We start from the raw sequence: 18,812 nt of genomic DNA, 5'->3' as shown, positions 1-18,812 counted from the left end.
GTGTTATTATTAAAAAGTATAAAGGAGGGAGTAGGATTGAAAATATGTGGGTTGAACGAGTGGCTTTGTTAAAAAGCATAAATGAGGGGTAAGATTGAAAATATGTGGGTTGAATGGGTGACTTTGTTAGAAAAAGTAAAAAAAAGTGAGGTGTAAATTCCATAGATATTTCAAAAAATAAAAAAAAGCTTGGGCTTTTCTATCAAGCTTATTATAGTAGATTTCTTTCGTTTTCGCTAATTTTTTTTAAAAAACTTCCCTTACGTGTCAGCCTCCCTGGTGCGATATTTTCTCTCTCTCTCTTTTTCGCTCTCGAGATTTTTGGTTCTAGCTGTTATACGCATCATTTTCGGGATTACGTCTTCTCCACGTCTCTCTCTCTCTTTCTGTCTCTCTGTCTCTCTCGGCAAGCTCTAACCAAAACGGAACCCTAATAGGCAGGTGTTAACCATCTGCGTCGTTCTCTGCAGAATAAGCCAGGATAAGCCGCCAGAGTTGAGAATAAATTTGATTTCTCTTTGGAATGGTGGACTTATTTGCAATCCCAGTCATAGATTAATTAAAGGGAGGTCCTGCAAGGACCTCGAAATGCAATTGCGTTGAATTGATATCAGACTTCATTTACCCTAACAGATTCCAGGTGAGCCTCATTTTTGTAGTTTCTTTTACTGGCTTTTATTTTTTCTTGGGGTTTTTGGTCTTCTAGATGTTTATTATTTTCTTTGATTACAGCGGGGAAAAAGCAGCTACATCTGTTTCTATTTACCTCTCCAAATGAATTAATTGATGCCCACGAGTAGAGTATATAAGAATAATCAGAAATAATCATAAGTTTCACAACTCCATATCAAGAACACTACTTCTTTTGTAGTACAAAAGAGGAATTCCACAGTGTTAACTTACCAACTTCTCCAGAAGCTTAAGCTATTGGAGAAAGGCGTTATTTATCTTTTTATACTTTAACACTCCCCCGCACGTGTGGCCCCAATTTGGGCCGACCATCGCATGTAGATTTTTGCTATCCGGGAGGTTTGAACTCGAGACCTTTGGCTTTGATACCATGTTAACTTACCAACTTCTCCAAAAGCTTAAGCTATCGGAGAAAGGCGTTATTTATCTTATACTTTAACACACAGCATGACAGAAATCACCCAACTTAAAAGCTCCTCTTCTTTGATGAATTTTTTTTCTGAAATTAAAAAAAAAAAAAAGGTTTATTTTTCAAAGCACCCATTCAGTCATTTTAATTTAATTGAAAGAGGTGCACTTTTCGATTCAGTCCAATTTTGTGAGATTGGAACCTGTCCTTGGCCGCTTTGGTTTCAGATCAAACCTAATCTGGGTGACATTCAGGAGATGTTATGATATTTTTCTGTTTTGTATATTTTTTATTAGAATTATCTCTTTAATAAATGATGCATTTTTTTTTATAATTGCGTAGCATTTCCTTTAATTATAGTCACATATTTGCCCCCTTGCTGAAATTATTATTCTCTTTAATAAATAGTGCATTTTTCATAATAGCTTAGAGACCTGTCGTATGCCCTTGCGTATACTGTTGGCCATGCGTTATTGGTCGCTTGATCAACTTCCTGGGGATTTGATTTCTATACGCCACAATAGCCAGTGGCTTTCGTATTCTGTTTATGCAATGTATTTTCTTATTTTCTCTTTTGCACATACATGTTCCGTTTTTCATGATAGGCTTGCGGGTTTAGGTTTATCTGAATTCTTGTGTGTTGGTTTTATGGTTTCTCATTTTCTGATTGCTGAATTTCTGCATGGATTCTTATTCCTTAAATGTTCCTTACTTTCCTCATCCTTCAAATTGATTGCATTGTGAGCTGATTTTCTCTCTTTCTTTGATCAGACTGAAGAAATTTCAAAGAAGTATATAAGAGCTCCTGCAATTATCGTTTTTATTTTTAGGAGTATGGTTTGGTCAGTAGCAGTTGGTGAACTTTATTGCTTCATTTATTAGTTTTTGAATTATTTTCTTTAAGCTTTTGCTTCTTTTCTCCGTTTGTTTTGGATCGATCGCTCTCCTGCAGGTATCATTTTGGGAATCCGATCGAGTCATTAGTGTTACTTTGGGCTGAAAATGATTGTAATGTTCACATTTTTTGATAGTTAATCCATGCCATTCTTCCTGCTTTTTATAAATTATTATAATCAAAATCATTGTGTTCTTATTATTGTTTTGGATTTTGTGAACTGATTGTGAGTCCAGAATTGATGTTTCGGTTATGAAAATCCAAAACAAACAAGGCCTAATTCTTAGCAGGAAATAGTAACAGTTAAAGGCTATTTAGTCCGGCTGTTTACAAATTGTATTTTTGTAACTACATGAACAATTTAAATTTTATATTGCAGTGTAATGCTTGTGAGGTCATTGATTTTGTTTATGAGGCCAGTTGGCTTCTTTAAGACTTTCCACTCTCTTCCATCTCTTGCCTCCAAATAATCCCAAGAATCCAAACAAGATCTATATATTGAATGCCCACTAGGTCTTATACTTTTTGGTATTTGTAGATCTAGAGATACTGATGTTCAAGAACTTGCTGACTTGCTAAGAACTTGGTCGAACCACTTTGTTTGGCCGACCTCTGATTATGAGTCTAAACTTCAAAAAAAAAAAAAAAAGCCTTGGTCGAACCACTTTGTTTGGCCGACCTCTGACTATGAGTCCAAACTTCAAGATTGGGAATATATCTATACCTTTATATACTTTATTTCTATATAATTCCATCTTTTCACTAACACTGTTCTTGCCTTCATTTCAGAGTCGTTTCTCACATCTAGAATGCATTCACATTTATTGAGAGTGGGAGACCATATGAAGATGGATATATGCCGCTTCAACAAGAAACAAGAAAGCTCCAAATTGAATCCCGGGGCTTCCGAGTTACCGAGGTGCCCTTTCTCATTTCACTTCCCAAGCAAATAAAGCCTCATTTTTGGTACTAATGCAGCCTTTTAAGTTCGGCAATTTCAGCACAGGCAACAATCAAATATAAACAAATCCACTTATTTTAGTCTTTTGTATGCTTTATCCCTGCATCTTTTAATTTTTGAAGGTGTGTGGGTATTGCAAATTATATGGTTTGGGTTTTTTTTTTCTTTTGAGATAAGTGGATTGTTGGGGTAGGAGGTAAATTAGATGATTAGAAGCATATGAAATTGCATGTCATGGGTTGGAGGCCATACAAAAAAGTTCACCTGCTGCCTTGATTTAGGTCATACACATCACAATAATTATTGGCCATTATTGGTTGAACTTCATCCTCTTCATAGTAAGTATCTCAATATCTCAGTTTATAACTTCATCAGGTTCTTAGTAAGAATCTCATGATTATAAATTCCTTTTATGAAGGGATAAGATTTGACTTACAACCACTGTTGTAGTCATAGAATTTTACATTGTCAATATTGTATTAGTTCTTATGAGGTTGGTAGAGAGCATGGTTGTCTTTAACTACTGTTGCTCACCCAAGACAATTTGTATTTACCATGACCAGATAACTATTTTTGATGCAATGTATGGAAACTAGATGAAACCTTTTGATGAATGGACTAACTACAATGAGATGCAAATAATTTTAACTGCTAGTAACTTTCCAACATTGATTGCCAGTGCTGAGTGCGAGCTTCCCATTGAAAATTACTATGGACTTTACGATTCAAAATAAAAAACAAAATAAAATAAAATTACTCTGGACTGAAAAATAGGGTGGAAGCTGTGTGCAATGTGTGTGGCCTTGCTAAACATGACATGAAGGTCAATGATGCACTTCTTAAGATTGAGTTCGGCCCCGAGGTATATAAAGTGACAACATATGGCGAAGTTCTTACATTGGCAGGTCCACGTTCGGCCTCCTGACCGATACTCAAGTTGTGTTTTGTTAGATTGTTTGCTTCTCCTTTCTTAAATATAGAAGTTTTGGAGGTTTGTTAGTTGTTGGATCTTTTGTTATTAGTTGGCTGTTGAATAAGAAATCTTCTATTTCAATTTTTTTTCTTCTTTTTTTGTATTTCTCTTGGCAATTGGAGTATGAGAATAAGCAGAAGGGTGTATAAAACTATCAATGCTGAGAGAGAATATTTTAGGAACCCTAATTTTTTAGTGTCACTATTAAGAGATTATGGTATAATTTTGCGATATTTTTATCCAAAAAAGAGTGATTCCATATAAAAAATGGTATATTTTTACCATTTTTGGGTAAAAACGGCGCATATATCCATGGAGGGGGCGTAAATATCATCTCCCTTTATTTTTTGGTCCTTTTTTTCCTTATTGTTGCTACATATTTTTAACTAATCGCTTTTTGTATCATATACCTCAAACATCTTATTCGCATATAAATGTCGCTAAGATATAGTTTTGTATGATAATGCCCTTTCAATTTTGGTGACATTCTGCCTGAGATTATTGTTTTCTTTCCGGGTTCTCTCTGCCCTTTCTCCTAATATTTCTTTATTTTTTGTTCTTTATGGCTCTTTTCAGTTTTTTTCCTTTTTCTGGAGATGGTTTTTAGTTTTTTTTCCTTTACTAGTGTGTGTGTGTGTATATATATATACAGAGAGAGAGAGAGAGAGAGAGAGAGAGAGAGAGAGAGAGAGAGAGAGAGAGAGAGAACTGTTGGTGCGCTTAAGCTCACGATTTTTTTGGTGCGTGTAAGTTGTTATAACGCCTCCCATTCGTTTAAATGTTTGGGTCCCGCTGGGTCCCGCTTAAGCGCACCAATGGGAGGCGTTATAACAACTTAAGCGCACCAATTTTTTGGTGTGCTTAAGCTCACCAACAGTTTTCTATATATATATATATATATATATATATATATATAGGAATTGCTAGCCACTTCTGTAGAAAGCCATTGCCACCCCGGCTGTCATTACATGCAAAAGTAGGGCGCGATATGGCTTTTTGCAAAAGTGACTAGCAAACTCCCATTTTTTTAATTGTATTTTAAGGATTTGTCGTGCACTCCCACTCCCACCACTACACCTCATGTCTCCTCCTCTCCTCTTTCTCGGGCTCTCTCCCACACAATTGGGCCTAGGAATATTTCATAAAATAATTTTCCCGGTTGCCAAGAATGCCCAGGCTGTTGTATGGAAATGGGGGAAAAAATTCAGGAAAAAATATTTTACGAAAAAAAGAAATTCCAGGGTCCAACAAGAATGAAATTTTCCAGGAGAGTTTATGCCGTGGAACCTGGTCTCCAACCTTTCCTTCTCTGTCACGAACACGCCACTTAATCCTTTCTTTGTAGTCATTTGTTTTGAGTTCCACCAACCTTTCCTTCACTGGGTTTGCCTCCATTTCGCAATAACGAAATGTGAGGGTTTTCTTTTTTGTTTTCTATGTTTTCAGATTTAGGGTTTCGTTCAGATTTCCCCTCTCTCTTATGCTAATTCTTCTGTCAGTTGCTCTTTTGTCTTCTTTCCTTCCTGCATTGCCTCCGTTTTACAATTAGGGTTATAGGGTCTCTATCTTGAAAATAAGAAGCTTCTGATACTTGATAATGGAACAGATGCAATGATGTCACTGTTGCAGTGGCAAAAATCTAGAACATTGGTGATACATAGCAAGCTGAATTATTGGCCAAGAGATTTTTTTTTTGAGTTATAGAGAGCTTGTATTTTTGTATTTATATATACAAAGCTTTTTCTGTTTCCTCTTTGCTGAAATTTGATTATTTTGCCTACAATGCCTTGTTGGTTCTTGCTTTTATTTGAAGTTCAGATATTAATGTTGTTGTACTGGTGCAGGTGGTATCATGGACATGACTGGACATACCACTATTGTTGTCAATTCAACAATGTAGAAGTAGTAGTGTGTAGGGTACCACATTGTGGCTTTTAGGGGTGCACCTCGGGTCGGTTTCAACCCGATCTTTGGGCGTGTTTGGTTGAATTTTTCCGGGTTGGGGGTTGGGAATTTATAACCTGACTGAAAATCGGGTTGGGTCTGGTTGAGGTATCGGGCAACCCGACCATTTACTTGGTGCATTATATATTTACACACACTGACCTTTGTGTTGTTTCTAAAATTTTAAATTACAGAATGCCACTTGTACTCTTGGTAGTGTTCAATCTACATTTATGCACCTAATTTCTGACTTTCTATATTGGATCCATCAATGTCTTAACTAGAAACTAGTGCATCACTAAATCACTGACCCTTCATTTCTGACTTTCTATATTGGATCCATTAGTGTCTTAATTAGAAGTGATATCGGATCCCACTGGTCCTCCCCAAGGTCTTTCCCTAGAACCCCTGAGAGATTAGAGGAGGGAGATGCTTTCTTTAGAGGGCCTGACTCCGGATTGAGGAGAAATCTGGGAAGAAGATTGGAAGGATTCAGGAGGCACTTCTCTTCCACCAAGGTTGAAAGTGATCGGAAATGCTTGGAATACAATAGTTTTGGGGTGCGTAGTTATTGTAGAAAATGTTCGATGGCAAAAAAAGGCAAAAGCATCTGGGCCGGGCTCCCCAGAGTAGATCAGGCCGATTTTACTCTGGAATCAGAGCCTAAAAGATTTCCGGAGATTGAAGTACCGTCGGAACAGGTGGTGGATCGCAGGTTGGCCCTCAGAAGCTGCTTGCTGGGAAGTATGAAAAGTAGTTCATGGCTCCTGGAAGAGGTCTGGGCTTGGGCTAAAAGATTGTGGAATCAGAGCCTAAAAGATTTTCGGAGATTGAAGTAATGTCGGAACAGGTGGTGGATCGCAGGTTGGCCCTCGGAAGCTGCTTGCTGGGAAGTATGAAAAGTAGTTCATGGCTCCTGGAAGAGGTCTGGGCTTGGGCTAAAAGATTGTGGGGTCTACCTCAGTTAAAGAAACCCTTTATTCTGAGCCCTACCATGATGCTTTTCAGTTTTGATTCGGAACCGCAAGCTTCTTCAATCTTGCGTAGAGGAGGTGATGCTCTGGGCGGGTATCTCCTCTCGCTTTAGCCTTGGTTCCCCGCATTTAACAATGGTGCAAGGTCTATCTAGATTAGATTCTATGATATCCCTCTTCATGCATGGACATCCTCTACAGTGGTGGCCCTGGTGGAGTATTTTGGGCACGTTCTCGAGGTCCAACCTACTAGGCATCACGATCACTGCTAAAGTTTTCACTTCTATGTGGAAATGTCTGGTGCCTTTATAAGCCTTAAGGTGGAGTCTAACTCCTATTTAGTGGGAGTTAAAGCTGTGGCTGAAGAAGCACTCATTAATGGGAACTGGCAGAACACTATAGAGTTAACAGCTAAGGAAAAACCAATATCTCCTGAGGATTTCAGCTATTGGATCTCAGGTGGTTCAATGCCGAGGGAAAATATTTTTCCGAAAAATGATGGAAAAAAAAATTCTGCTACTATCCAAAAAATAATGTCTTGCAGAACAGATTTGCAAATCAGATTTTTTTTTCACTGTTGTAGCTGATTTGGAAATCTAAGGATCTGATCCATTTCCAAATCTAACCTGCAAATGTGAGAAATCCAAATCTAAATCTCGTGAGTATCCAAATGTGGCCTTAGAATTAATGATAGACAAATGTTTCTCCGAACTTTTTATCCTGCATTCTCTAGTGATTTCTCTGAGCTTCCGTATTTCATCCTCAGCTTGTGCTTGATCTTCAGGTTCCTTCTCTATCAGGTTCTTGAAGAACAGGCCTTCATTGCAGTCCGTATCAATTTGATCTTCAGACTCAGGCAACTTTATCTCATTCTTCTCTATTTCTCGCTTGACTAACTATGCAATTTCTTCAAAGGTCTGCATCAGATTCTCTAAAGTCTCCGCTATGTGCTGCGTACAAACGGAGCAAAAGAACTTGAAATTTGGCAAGACACCATCTATTTCTATGTATTGAAGGAACAAAATCAAGCTAAACAGACCCGGTCGCTGGTTTCTTCTAGTCCTTTGAGAGAATTTTCTGCGATCTCATCAAACTCGGCATTGGAATCTTCAGCGAAGTGAATTAGATACGCAAGCACTCGTCTAAGATGACTGTCATTCTGTACCTTTCAGGTTTGAAGCATTGCAATTTTTCCAAGCAGTTCCTGCTTGCATTTGTCTCCTTTCCGTTTGGATGGTTCAACTTTGGTACCAAAGACTGAACTTTTCCTGTTGAGAAGTTTTCTTGGATGGGAAAGGAAGGATTTGTGGAAGGGAAGGAGCTTTGAATGACATTGAGTGTTTGCCTACTTGGGTTGAAGTGAGAAAGAGAACAGAAAGAGGTTTCCAACAATTGCAAGAACTTTTGCGGCTCTCATTGCAAACACCAAACAATGTTCTTTATCTGATTTTATATGTAAAAAGTGTAGCAAAATACCTTATCAAAAGTAAATTATTTCCAATTTGGCATATATTCAATATGTATTACCACCCTATTTCTTTGGTAATCAGAATTTTTCATTAGTTCTTATGAGTCATAGGAACTATGAAACAATGGAAACGAGAAGGGATTTAGGGACCTAAGTGGTCTTTGTGGGTGTATTTCACCACTGATTTTATGTTTAGAATTTTAAAATATTAGCATTTCAACCGTTCAATTTTTCAGGCTTTGATCGAGCGGACAGAATCTCTTTTTGGTGTGGTGTATGGATTCATGATGGATTGGGGGACCCAAGTGTAAAATAGTTTTGACCTACCATCCCTAACACAAATCGGTGCTTGTGTAGTGTATTCAACCATTGGGTTTATGGGATCCAAATGTCCAAAATAGTTTTGGACCCAGCATCCCAACCACACACTAGTGTTTGTGGAGTGTTTCTTACCAGGAAAATTCGAAAGTGATTTAACATTTCATTTTTGCAAATCTTTGTCGATCGGACAATCTATTTTTAGCACGGGATTAATGCCTAATTACAGGCTGGTGGTGGATTAATAGATCAACGGCTCTGAACATCTCACAAATTTCTCATATCTACAGATATTGGATCAAAACTGTTTTGTAGACAGTGGTCCCAAGAGATTCAGATCTTATACACTGCAAAGAACAGATAATATCGGACAAATTGGACCCTCTTAACTCTCTGAGCCAACGTTGCTTTCAGGTATACTATATTTCTGTGCTTGAAACTTTACCATCATCATTTATGGTGGCAGAAAAAACCAGGAATTTTTTTTTCACAGGCTCTGTTTATTTCAACGTAAAATAGGCGTACAACAAATTTTAGTTGTTTAACATCCATTTTGCGTAAAAAGAAGCAGGGCCTGGAGGAAAAATCCTCTCACGTGCACAGATCACTGCATGCTCTTCTTACTAGTATTTGCATAATATAGAGGAATGATCAAACACATCTTGTATACATATTTGCTCTGTATACACCATATTATATTCTATAAATTCATCAGCTCCAACATATGCATGTCTTCTTTCCATGCAAATGAAATGAGTCTAAAGAAATTCAGTAACACTTGCTACCAAATTTGCAGATGCTTAAGACTTGTAAAACCTGTAAAAACAAACTTTAAAGTATGCAAAGCAAACTATAAATGTATAACCACTTGCCCCTTGGTCTTCAATCCATGCCTGAAACTGAAACTCTCCACGGGCAAACACGCATGGCCATCATCCACGCACCATCTTACAGTTATAAATGAACAGCCCCCTTTGGCCTTTTATACGTGTACCACCTTGCGATCAAGAGATACACCGCAAAATTCAACAGACTAAGCACAGCCAGAAGCCAGAAGAAGTAGTCAAGGTGCCCTCGGTTCAAATTATCCGGTATCCACCCAACTTTCCCACCCTTAGTTGATATAGTTGTGACAATTGTGACAAGGACAGTGCTCAGATAGTTCCCGGCAGCAACAGTTGTAAGTGAGAGCGCGGAACACATGCTCCTCATGGCATCGGGTGCCTGATCGTAGAAGAATTCCATCTGCCCAATGAAGGTGAAGACCTCAGCTAACCCTACGAGGAAGTACTGCGGCACTTGCCAGAAGATCGACATGGGTAGATGTTCGAGATCATAGTAGTTGTGTTCCTTCACCATTTGGAGCCTTACTAGTTCGAGGATTCCAGCGGACAACATGGAGAATATGGATATGACAAGGCCAATGCCAATACGTTGTAGCTGGGTGAAGCCACGGTCATGGCCAGTGTACCTTCTCACAACTGGCACAATGAATCTGTCGTAGACTGGGACCCAGAAGATGACACTGATGGTGTCAAAGATGGATAGAGTTGCCGCAGGGATTTTGAAGTGCTTACCCATGTGAAGATCCATGGTGCTGCCTTGTAACACAAACATGGTGCCCATTTGGCTATATACGGTGGCAAAAACTATGCCGCTTGCCCATATGGGAAGCAACCGCACTACGACCTTGAGCTCCTCGACTTGGGTCACTGTGCAGAGTCTCCATGGATCCACCACGCCTTTGATGTTATCTGTTTCTGTCACCACTGCTGCCTTGTCGAAGAACCTGGTCGCAACGATTGCTATAGATTATGCCGATGAATGAAAAACGAGAATATACAGCTGCTTAGCAAAGGACGAAAACTTGAAGGCCTGTTTGGATGCCAGCAGGATGTTCTTATTTGAAAATAAGATTATTTTAAGTTAATCTCATTAGCAAACTAACATTAAGGCCATGTTTAAAACGATTGGAAGGCCCAATTAGATGCAGTTTTTAACACTACAATTTATGCAAATAATAATTAAATAGTAATAACAAAATCATCATCAACAACAACAATAATAAATTTATAAGTGTGCTTCGATATGCCCCCCTTGACAATATTATGATTCCTTCCATATTGGTTAGATAAAACAGTGAGAATGCTATATAATCAGAATGCTGCGACTTTCATATATCAAAATCATGTTTCTTTCAATAACTTGTGGTCCTGTGAAGAGGGTTTCAATTGTCTGGAAAAAAAAAAAACAATAATAGTTTCACTCTTATATTGTCAGTCATCTCTTGTTTTGGCATCATTGAGTTGTTGCACTGCACATGACTTTTCGGTTTGTTTTCCAAATTCCTCCAAGAGCGAGAATTCTATTGTATTGACAGTGACTTGGATTGAGAGTTTCTTCGTCAATGATAGAGGGAAAGGTTTCCTTGCCTTTAGCATAATACCCCAAAACTGAATTTCATCAGTTTAAATAACTCATCAGTCTCGTGTTTTTGCCGACAACTAGTTATGTGCCATGTAGAAGCTTCTAACTATAACTTGTCCAAGTACAACTTCCAGCTGCCAAAATCCCTTTATAAAGGAAGCTTGAACATTAATCTTTTAAGTTCACATCCAACTTACCATTTTAATACATGTTTAGACTGTGTAATGAGGGAGCTTAATTTTCCAAAAACTGAGATGTAGAAGGTAGGGCAGTAAAAACAGTGGGTTTGGATTTTGGGTAGCTGTATGTTAAGGCATCTATCTAAAGCTTTTGTCATGAAGTGTAGCTTACTAACCAAATGAAAAAACTCATGTTTTTTCAGACCCATGATGTAAGCGCACAGACACATGCAAACATGCATTCATACAACTTATCAGTACGAGTTATAAGCTAAGAGTCTTAGAAAACATTAATTGTTAAAGTTTAAAAGATAAGGGAAAATTACATCTACACCCCCTCTAGTTTCTAACACCTTCAACTCTAACCCTGACTTTCAAAACGTGACAAGTACACCCCTTGAGGTTTCAAAACGTGACAAGTACACCCCCTCCGTCAACTGTCCGTCAGTTTAACCTGACAGAAAGACTGAAACTAACCATGGTTAATATTTTGAGGACAAAAATACCCTCATTTGCAGAGGGATCAGGGTTACGCCATTTTCCACAGCCGCCATCGCACCTCCGGCCACCGCCGCCATCGCACCTCCGGCCACCGCCATCGTCGCCATCTCTGGCTACCACCGTCACCTCCACCACAAACAATGAAACCCCACCCCATGGCTACATCAAGCCCACATTTCAAGAAAGAAAGAAAAACATTGATAAAAACAAAAAAAGTCCTAAAATGTTAGGGTTTATGTGCAAATCATGATAATGGTGTGAATGAAGACAAATAAAACTCTTAAATCGAGGGTTTATGTTGATAAATAAACAAGGGTTTGAATCAAACCCTAATTTTTCAGTTTTCAAGTCTGAAAACCCTAATTTTCAGTTAGGGAAGACGAGGGCACTTTGGTCATTTCCGCCTCGCCGTCTACTCCGTCACGTTAATAAAACTTCAGGAGGTGTACTTGTCACGTTTTGAAAGTCAGGGTTAGAGTTGAATGTGTCAGAAACTAGAGGGGGTGTATCTGTATTTTTAATAATGCCTTTCTCCAACAGCTTAAGCTTTGGGAGACGTTGGTAAGTGAACATGGTATCAGAGCCAAAGGTCTCGAGTTCAAACCTCCTGGATATCTACATGCGATGGTCGGCCCGAAGTGGGACCACATGTGCCACGTGTTTGCCAAGTGGGCCACACGTGCGGGGGAGTGTTAAAGTATAAAAGATAAATAATGCCTTTTTCCAACAGCTTGAGCTTTTGGAGAAGTTGGTAAGTTAACAATATTCAAAGAAAAATGATCTCATTCTACAAAATAATCCAAAACAACTAAAAGGGGATCGCGTACAAGGTTTTAAATTTCGGTTTCGGTACGGGTTTCGGGCCCTAAAAAAACTTAAATTTTGACCAAAATTCCGAAATTTCGGTTGAAATCACTTACTAGACCCGAAAAATGGTATTAATTTTCGACCGAAATTACCGAAATTTCTTACTCGAATTTAAAAGGTTTGTAATTAAATTAATTAATTTTAATGCGAAATTTTGGTAAAATATTAAATTAATAATAAAAAATAGTTTTTTAACTTAAATATCGGTAAAAACGAAATTTCGACAGAAATTCCGAAATTTCAACTGAAATAAACTACTGTTTCAGAAAACCCCAATTTCGGTGTCGGTCTCCACCGAAATTCGAAATTTCGGATTTCGGTGAAATTTAAAACCATGATCGCGTACACTCACCTGAACTCTTCTGTGTGATCAATCTTACGACTTCCTTGGATAGCAGACTCCTCTTTAGCATTTTCATAGAGAAGAAACTTGTCAGAGGGAGCTTTTACATTAAACTTCCCAAATGATGCGATCACGACCTGGAAAATTCTTGTCAGGGGGCTGCCTCCTGGTTTCTGGTGTCGGTATAACCGGGTGCCAGAAAAGAAACTCACAACAGCAATTGCCATTGTCACTGCAGGGATGCCAAAACCCCATCCCCACCCTACATTTGTTTGTATCCAAACCAAGACAGAGCCAGCAATAAGGGCACCAATATTAATTGACAAATAGAACCAGTTGAAGAAAGAACTCTTCTTTCTATTCTCATATTCATCATTTTCATCGAACTGATCAGCACCAAAAGAACAGACACAAGGCTTAATTCCTCCAGTACCCAGAGCAATGAGATAGAGTGCTAAAAAAAACACTGCACTTTGTGCTTTCTTGGGGTGACAAACACCATTATTGCATGGCGGACGTAGCCCTCTGATGGATGCTGACATTGTTAACAACGTCATCCCCTGTAACCAATAGAAAACTTAAATGTTTATGGAGTAAAGAATACCAAATTCAATTTCTATAGACCATAGTTGCTGGAAACGCCTTAGGCAGGCGGGAAACACATGTCCCCATAAAAACATTTTGGAAACTTTTCCAAAACATGGAAAAAAATGGGGAAACATTTCCAAAATGCATAGAAACTCATGGGAAACACGTGGGAAACATATGTCAAATGCGTGGTAAAGTTCTGTGAAACGTACAGAAAACACTTTGCAGAAATCATACTAAAAATATTGTAGAATACATATTGAAAAGGAAAATAATAGGATCTATAATAAGAAAGACAGTAATAAGTAAAAAACTATGTTAAAAAATAAAATATGTAAAGAGCATATTTAATTCATTTATGTATGCCTCTAAGTTAAATAAAAATTATGAAAAAATTATAAGTGCATGTATTTATGGGCAAAAGCGTGTAGAAATTTGAAACTTACAAATTTGAAGTCTATATGTTTTCCTGGTATTTCATATGCGTTCACTTGACGTTTCTTTATCTTTTTTTGAAATGTTTCTAACACGTTTCTTAAGAAATCTCTCAATGAGTTTCTCATACGATTTTATATCGCTTTCTCTTTTCTCGTTTCCCCTGTAATTTTTTTATCGCGTCTCCTGCTTCTGCTTCACGTTTCGATTCCCGAATTCATTTCCCAACCTGGTAACTATGCTATAGACTCAAAACTCAGTCTGGACTCAATGAGTTCCCGACACTTAGTGAGCTTGGAACTCTACAGAATATGTGTTCAAGATTTTTGGATTTGAAAAGCATACGCTGCAAGTCTGGTATTCTGAGTTTCCAATTACTCAATCGATTTATCAGGTACTCCAATAATTCAAATTAAGTTATGTTTCTTTCTGTTTCAAGATCGCTGTAATCTTTTAAACTATACCCAATTCTTCAGTGAGTGGAGTTGAGCCCAGGCCTTTTAAAAACATGCTCGATGATGCATTTTAAACACTTAAAAAGTATGTTAAGAAAGAATCATATTCCAATCTTACAAAGACATAGACGACTGAGAAAGAAGCAATTGTCCAATATCTTCCCATGTAGGCATCAGCTATAAAGGCTCCGATCAACGGTGTGATGTAGCATGTTCCTGACCAATTCGTGACATTATTGGCTGCTGTCACATTTCCCTGATGGAGACGGGTCTTCAGATAAACCACCAGATTTGTGCTCATCCCATAGTATGCCAATCTTTCACAGCATTCATTTCCTGTGGAAAATGGATACCTCACTGTTATTAGATCCCTTAGAGGAATGAATATCATTATGTTATGGGTATAACTCACCAATAATAAAGGGACAGGCTTTCCAGTTTCCTGTTTTACTCTTGACAACCGGATTGTTATGCATATCCACTGTCCCATCTTTTGTGTAAATAGGGTCTTCTTCCATGGACTTATCACTTTGATACTCTGAAGATTTTCTTTGTATGTTCCTTTTACCTTTTTACCTGTAACTTCATCATTCACAAATGCCTATAATAAGTGAAAGTGTATAAGTGAAAAAAGCAGAAAAGGACATTTGCATCAATTGTAAGCTGGTAATCAAGTTTTACTAACTGAACAGGACATTTAAGAGAATCAGAGTAGTCTAATCATTGTATGCAATTGCATTAAATATCACTCGATCACGCCTCACATCCAAACAAAGTTGTGCCTACTGGGAATGCACTCAAGACATCTACCAAGAAAGACATTCATAAAAGTTTTTCCCACTTAAATTAAATGCAATAATGAAACGATGTGTTAGCCAAAGGATGCATATGTGACATAACATCCCAATGAAAAAAAAATATTGCCTTGAAGAAACAATCTCAATTCTACTCCAGGATTAAGGTCCTGCATAGGTTGTATGCCGGTTTTACATTTGGTTTCACTGTGTAAAGGATCCAAAACCCATTAGCCCTCTTTTTAGTTTAACTTCTCACTAAGCACGAGGGAGGGCAGTCAATTCAAGCATCCTCATATCTCTAGCCCTCCCAAAGCTTCCTCTCTTATAGTGTTCAAATGTTCATTAGCTATTTGTCTATTGTAACTTGTGTTATTATTGTAAACCCATGATATTTAGTTAGATTGGCTTGTTTGTGATTCTGATTTACTGTATCCCACACACTATCTATAGAGACAAAGACAGTGAAACAAAAAAAAGGAAGAGTAACCATAAATGTGGTAGAAGGCAGAGGCAGGAGGAAGGGGTATGAAGCACATGAAATATTTGAAGCAAATCTGAAATTCAGAATATGCAGAATGTACCTACCAACTCAGAATTATACCATGTGAACAGAGCAAGAATTTTTCGCATTTTTTTGGAAAAAAGTTGCCAAGAAATGTCAGCTGTAATCCAAATAACTTTGGCTTCTTATTGTCAAAGTAAGGATACTATTAAATGTACAAGTTTCAAAACCACAAGATGGGTTGCTTGTTCCATGAAAAACAGGCGACAACCAAATAACTTGTTAAATGATTACTGTCTGGCAGAAACGAGTTGATAAACTGAAATTGTGTGTACAATTATGTTTAAAATGAGAAATTCCAAATTTCGCTGACGTCTTGATTATAGTACTATTGGATTGCAATGCCCATTTTTTGTTATTATCACAATTTTGAAAGGAAAAATACCCATATCACAGAATTGCACAAGTCAATGAAGAAACTGAAACCAAGACAAATAAGCCCAACGTTTTCTACTGCAAGTGATAATATATGCCAAACCCATCTAAGAAATAATCTCTGAAATTTATTTCCAATCAAAATCAAGATAAAAAAAACCCAAAAAATAAGCAAAAACTTAAAATAATATAGAAATATAAAAACACAGACCAGAGATTTCACCAATTCATCATTAGAGAAATCAAACTACAAGAGAATTGTGGGGCAAAAAATTAAATAGTTTAAAAATATAAAAACACAGAGAAGAGAGTTCACCAATTCATCATTCGAGAAATCAAACTGCAATGGAATTATGGGCACTGAGATTTAAGTGATTTTAGACAAACCCAGGTGAGAAATTCTATCTAGAATCGGTTTCAGATTGGATAGAATCTTGATTCTAAACCCCCAAAAAAAAATAAAAAAATAAATAGAAAAGGAGAAATATTGACTTGTTTACCAGACATAGACATACCTAGTGAAAGTGATCCTGTAGAAGATTCCAAGAGACGGGGGAAAGTTGGACTTTGTGTTGAAATAATCCGTGTTGTGGTTGAAAAGAAGATAAGAAGACGCTTTAAGGCGCGTAAACGCTCACCATTCGCCCCCACCAGTAGTGTGCAAAGGGGACCACGAACTCGCCTTGAAGATACAATGAAATCCGGTTCCAAACCGATTGCTTGACGACATTCTGCACTAAACGGAATCAAGCTTGAATCACCTTTGAAATTTTCAAGTAATTGAGACCAAAGTGTTCTGTTTCTGAAAACAAAATACTCGAAGAGAACTTATAAAACAGTAAAAATAGAAACTTTGTAGGGGTTTAGAGAGAGAGAATTGTGCTGGAAATAGCAATTTTAGGTATGACAAAGTACCGTTGGCTTGTGTAAAAACCCTTCCAACTCCGAACCGCTAGATTGCCCATCTATGGTGCAGACCGCACCCTTTGGGCCTTTGATCATTGAGTAGGGACACCATCCAACGGTCATCTTCCACTAGCCGTTTCACTACGATCCGACGCTTCGGATCACACCCGCTCACGCACTATCCATTGGAGACCCTAGGCCTGCTGGCCCAACCGTTGGGCCCGAACTCAGGCCCAACCCGACCGAACCATTCGGTCTACCCACTTGATCGATCCAAGTTGATCTTGATCCAACGGTCCGGATTAAGGCGTGCAAAGTACGCCTAAAAAAGCGCCACTATACGCCTTATAGCCCATTGCCCACACCGCGTGTTGCACCGTCCCGTGGTTCAACCCAAGACTAAGACCCATTGTGCACCATAATAAATTAGAGAAAATAGTAAAGCTTTATAAGCCAAACTTTTTCTTTCTAATGAGTCGGTACAAGACTATCTTTTTTCACACTATTTTTGCACTCTTCTCTTTCTCTAACAAAAAACAACTATTTTCAAAGAAAAATTTTTCCTTTTCCGAAACACACTTAGAAAATATTTTTCAAATACTATCTTTTGACCAAAATTAAGATTTTGAAAATCAAAATCTAACACTTTGTTTAGTCAAGAGGAAAAAAGCAAGGCAAACCAGGCCCACTATTAAATAACCAAATGGTCCATATGTCTCTTTTGCATGAGAAATTATATGATGCGTGGCCGTATAGACCCTTTTTTTTCAAAATGTACAGTATGGTTCACTCCATAGGATGATCCGAGCCGTCCATTTGTTCGGCCACACGGTAAATAGGTTGTGCCCAAAAATCATATCCATAGGATGATCCTGACCCTCACAATCTATAGAAGGTTCTCCTTTTGCATAATCAGAAGCATTGATTGAAAAGGCAAGTATATGTCCAACAATATGCCATCATGATCAGATGATCCTAGGCCATTGATCCAACTACCCTTATTTTGGGTCCCATAAATGCGTATATATACACATTGTTGGTGTATAAACCAATCATATTAACCATGGTTGGTGCACATACGCATCAATATACATCATGGAATCCAGATAAACCACGGCACAGTGCAAAACTCTCACCGACTACCATAGTTAGAAAATTCTCTGAATAAGTGAGACGTCCTTGAAAATATGCCAAAATTCTTATGGCTCATTTTAAGCTTTAAAAACTCTCAAATAATTGAAAATTATTACTATATTCTAAATTACATGAAAATTTTGCTAATTAAACCTAAATTTGACAAGGGAAATGATATCCCCCAACAGTTTCTGTGAGAATGGTCCACTGCTTGAGTATGAATTCACCCCCTTGAACGTTTTTCTTTGCCTTTTAAAACTTAAGGAATAACGTTAAAATTTAAGGGGGGTGGGGGGGATTTTATCGGTCCTGGGGGATATCATTTCCCATTTGACAAACGATTCATCAGTTTCTCATATATTATTTAAGAAAAAAAAGTCTAGGAAGAAAGAGAAAATGCATGGGTTTAGATTTGATAGTGTTGGTGTATTTTTTAATAATAAAAAGAAAAAGTCAAAAAATAGTTTTATTTTAATAAAACAAAACTATACGAAGACAAAAACTATAAAAAAAAGCTAAAAGCAAACTATTTGTTTAGTCCCACTTAGGTTGGGAGAGAGATGGGAGGTGGTGCCGTGGTGGTAGAGGCTATAAATAAGCCTTCCCTCTTC

General features: G+C 37.8%; 1 protein-coding gene and 1 long non-coding RNA gene across 7 annotated transcripts; one reads left to right on the top strand and one right to left on the bottom strand.

The window, feature by feature from the left end:
- The first annotated feature begins 278 nt into the window (after nt 1–278).
- Nucleotides 279–8,380, top strand: LOC143879945 (uncharacterized). Its single transcript, XR_013251447.1, has 3 exons — nt 279–640; nt 2,784–2,913; nt 7,647–8,380. It is a non-coding gene; the product is annotated as an uncharacterized LOC143879945 (long non-coding RNA).
- Nucleotides 8,381–9,272: 892 nt separating this feature from the next.
- Nucleotides 9,273–16,832, bottom strand: LOC143879943 (protein NRT1/ PTR FAMILY 8.1-like). Of its 6 annotated transcripts, none has more exons than XM_077382647.1 (5): nt 16,677–16,832; nt 14,840–15,009; nt 14,546–14,763; nt 12,959–13,509; nt 9,273–10,421 (listed from the first exon to the last, which is right to left on the bottom strand). In XM_077382647.1, the coding sequence occupies exons 2-5, from the start codon at nt 14,943–14,945 to the stop codon at nt 9,587–9,589; spliced, it is 1,710 nt and encodes a 569-aa protein (XP_077238762.1). In that variant the 5' UTR covers nt 14,946–15,009; nt 16,677–16,832; the 3' UTR covers nt 9,273–9,586. The 6 variants fall into 6 exon arrangements, with proteins under 6 accessions (XP_077238762.1, XP_077238764.1, XP_077238766.1 ...); XM_077382649.1 differs by having other exon boundaries at nt 14,840–15,003; nt 16,677–16,831; XM_077382651.1 differs by having other exon boundaries at nt 14,840–15,028; nt 16,677–16,825.
- Nucleotides 16,833–18,812: the final 1,980 nt, after the last annotated feature.

This window comes from Tasmannia lanceolata, unplaced genomic scaffold, assembly GCF_043159265.1.
Source record: "Tasmannia lanceolata isolate RefF3 unplaced genomic scaffold, GAP_Taslan_0.1 ptg000006l, whole genome shotgun sequence".
NCBI classification, from domain to species: domain Eukaryota; kingdom Viridiplantae; phylum Streptophyta; class Magnoliopsida; order Canellales; family Winteraceae; genus Tasmannia; species Tasmannia lanceolata.
Note: the sequence above shows the minus strand (reverse complement) of the source record. Positions and strands in the feature narration are given on the sequence as shown.

Excerpts from the sequence above, each read along its gene's own strand:
- LOC143879943 (XM_077382647.1), bottom strand. The coding sequence starts at position 14,945 with ATGGAAGAAGACCCTATTTACACAAAAGATGGGACAGTGGATATGCAT. Across the intron at positions 14,764-14,839 it reads AGCCTGTCCCTTTATTATTG|GAAATGAATGCTGTGAAAGA; the intron begins GTGAGTTATACC and ends CATTTTCCACAG. Across the intron at positions 13,510-14,545 it reads TCTCAGTCGTCTATGTCTTT|GGGATGACGTTGTTAACAAT; the intron begins GTAAGATTGGAA and ends TATTGGTTACAG.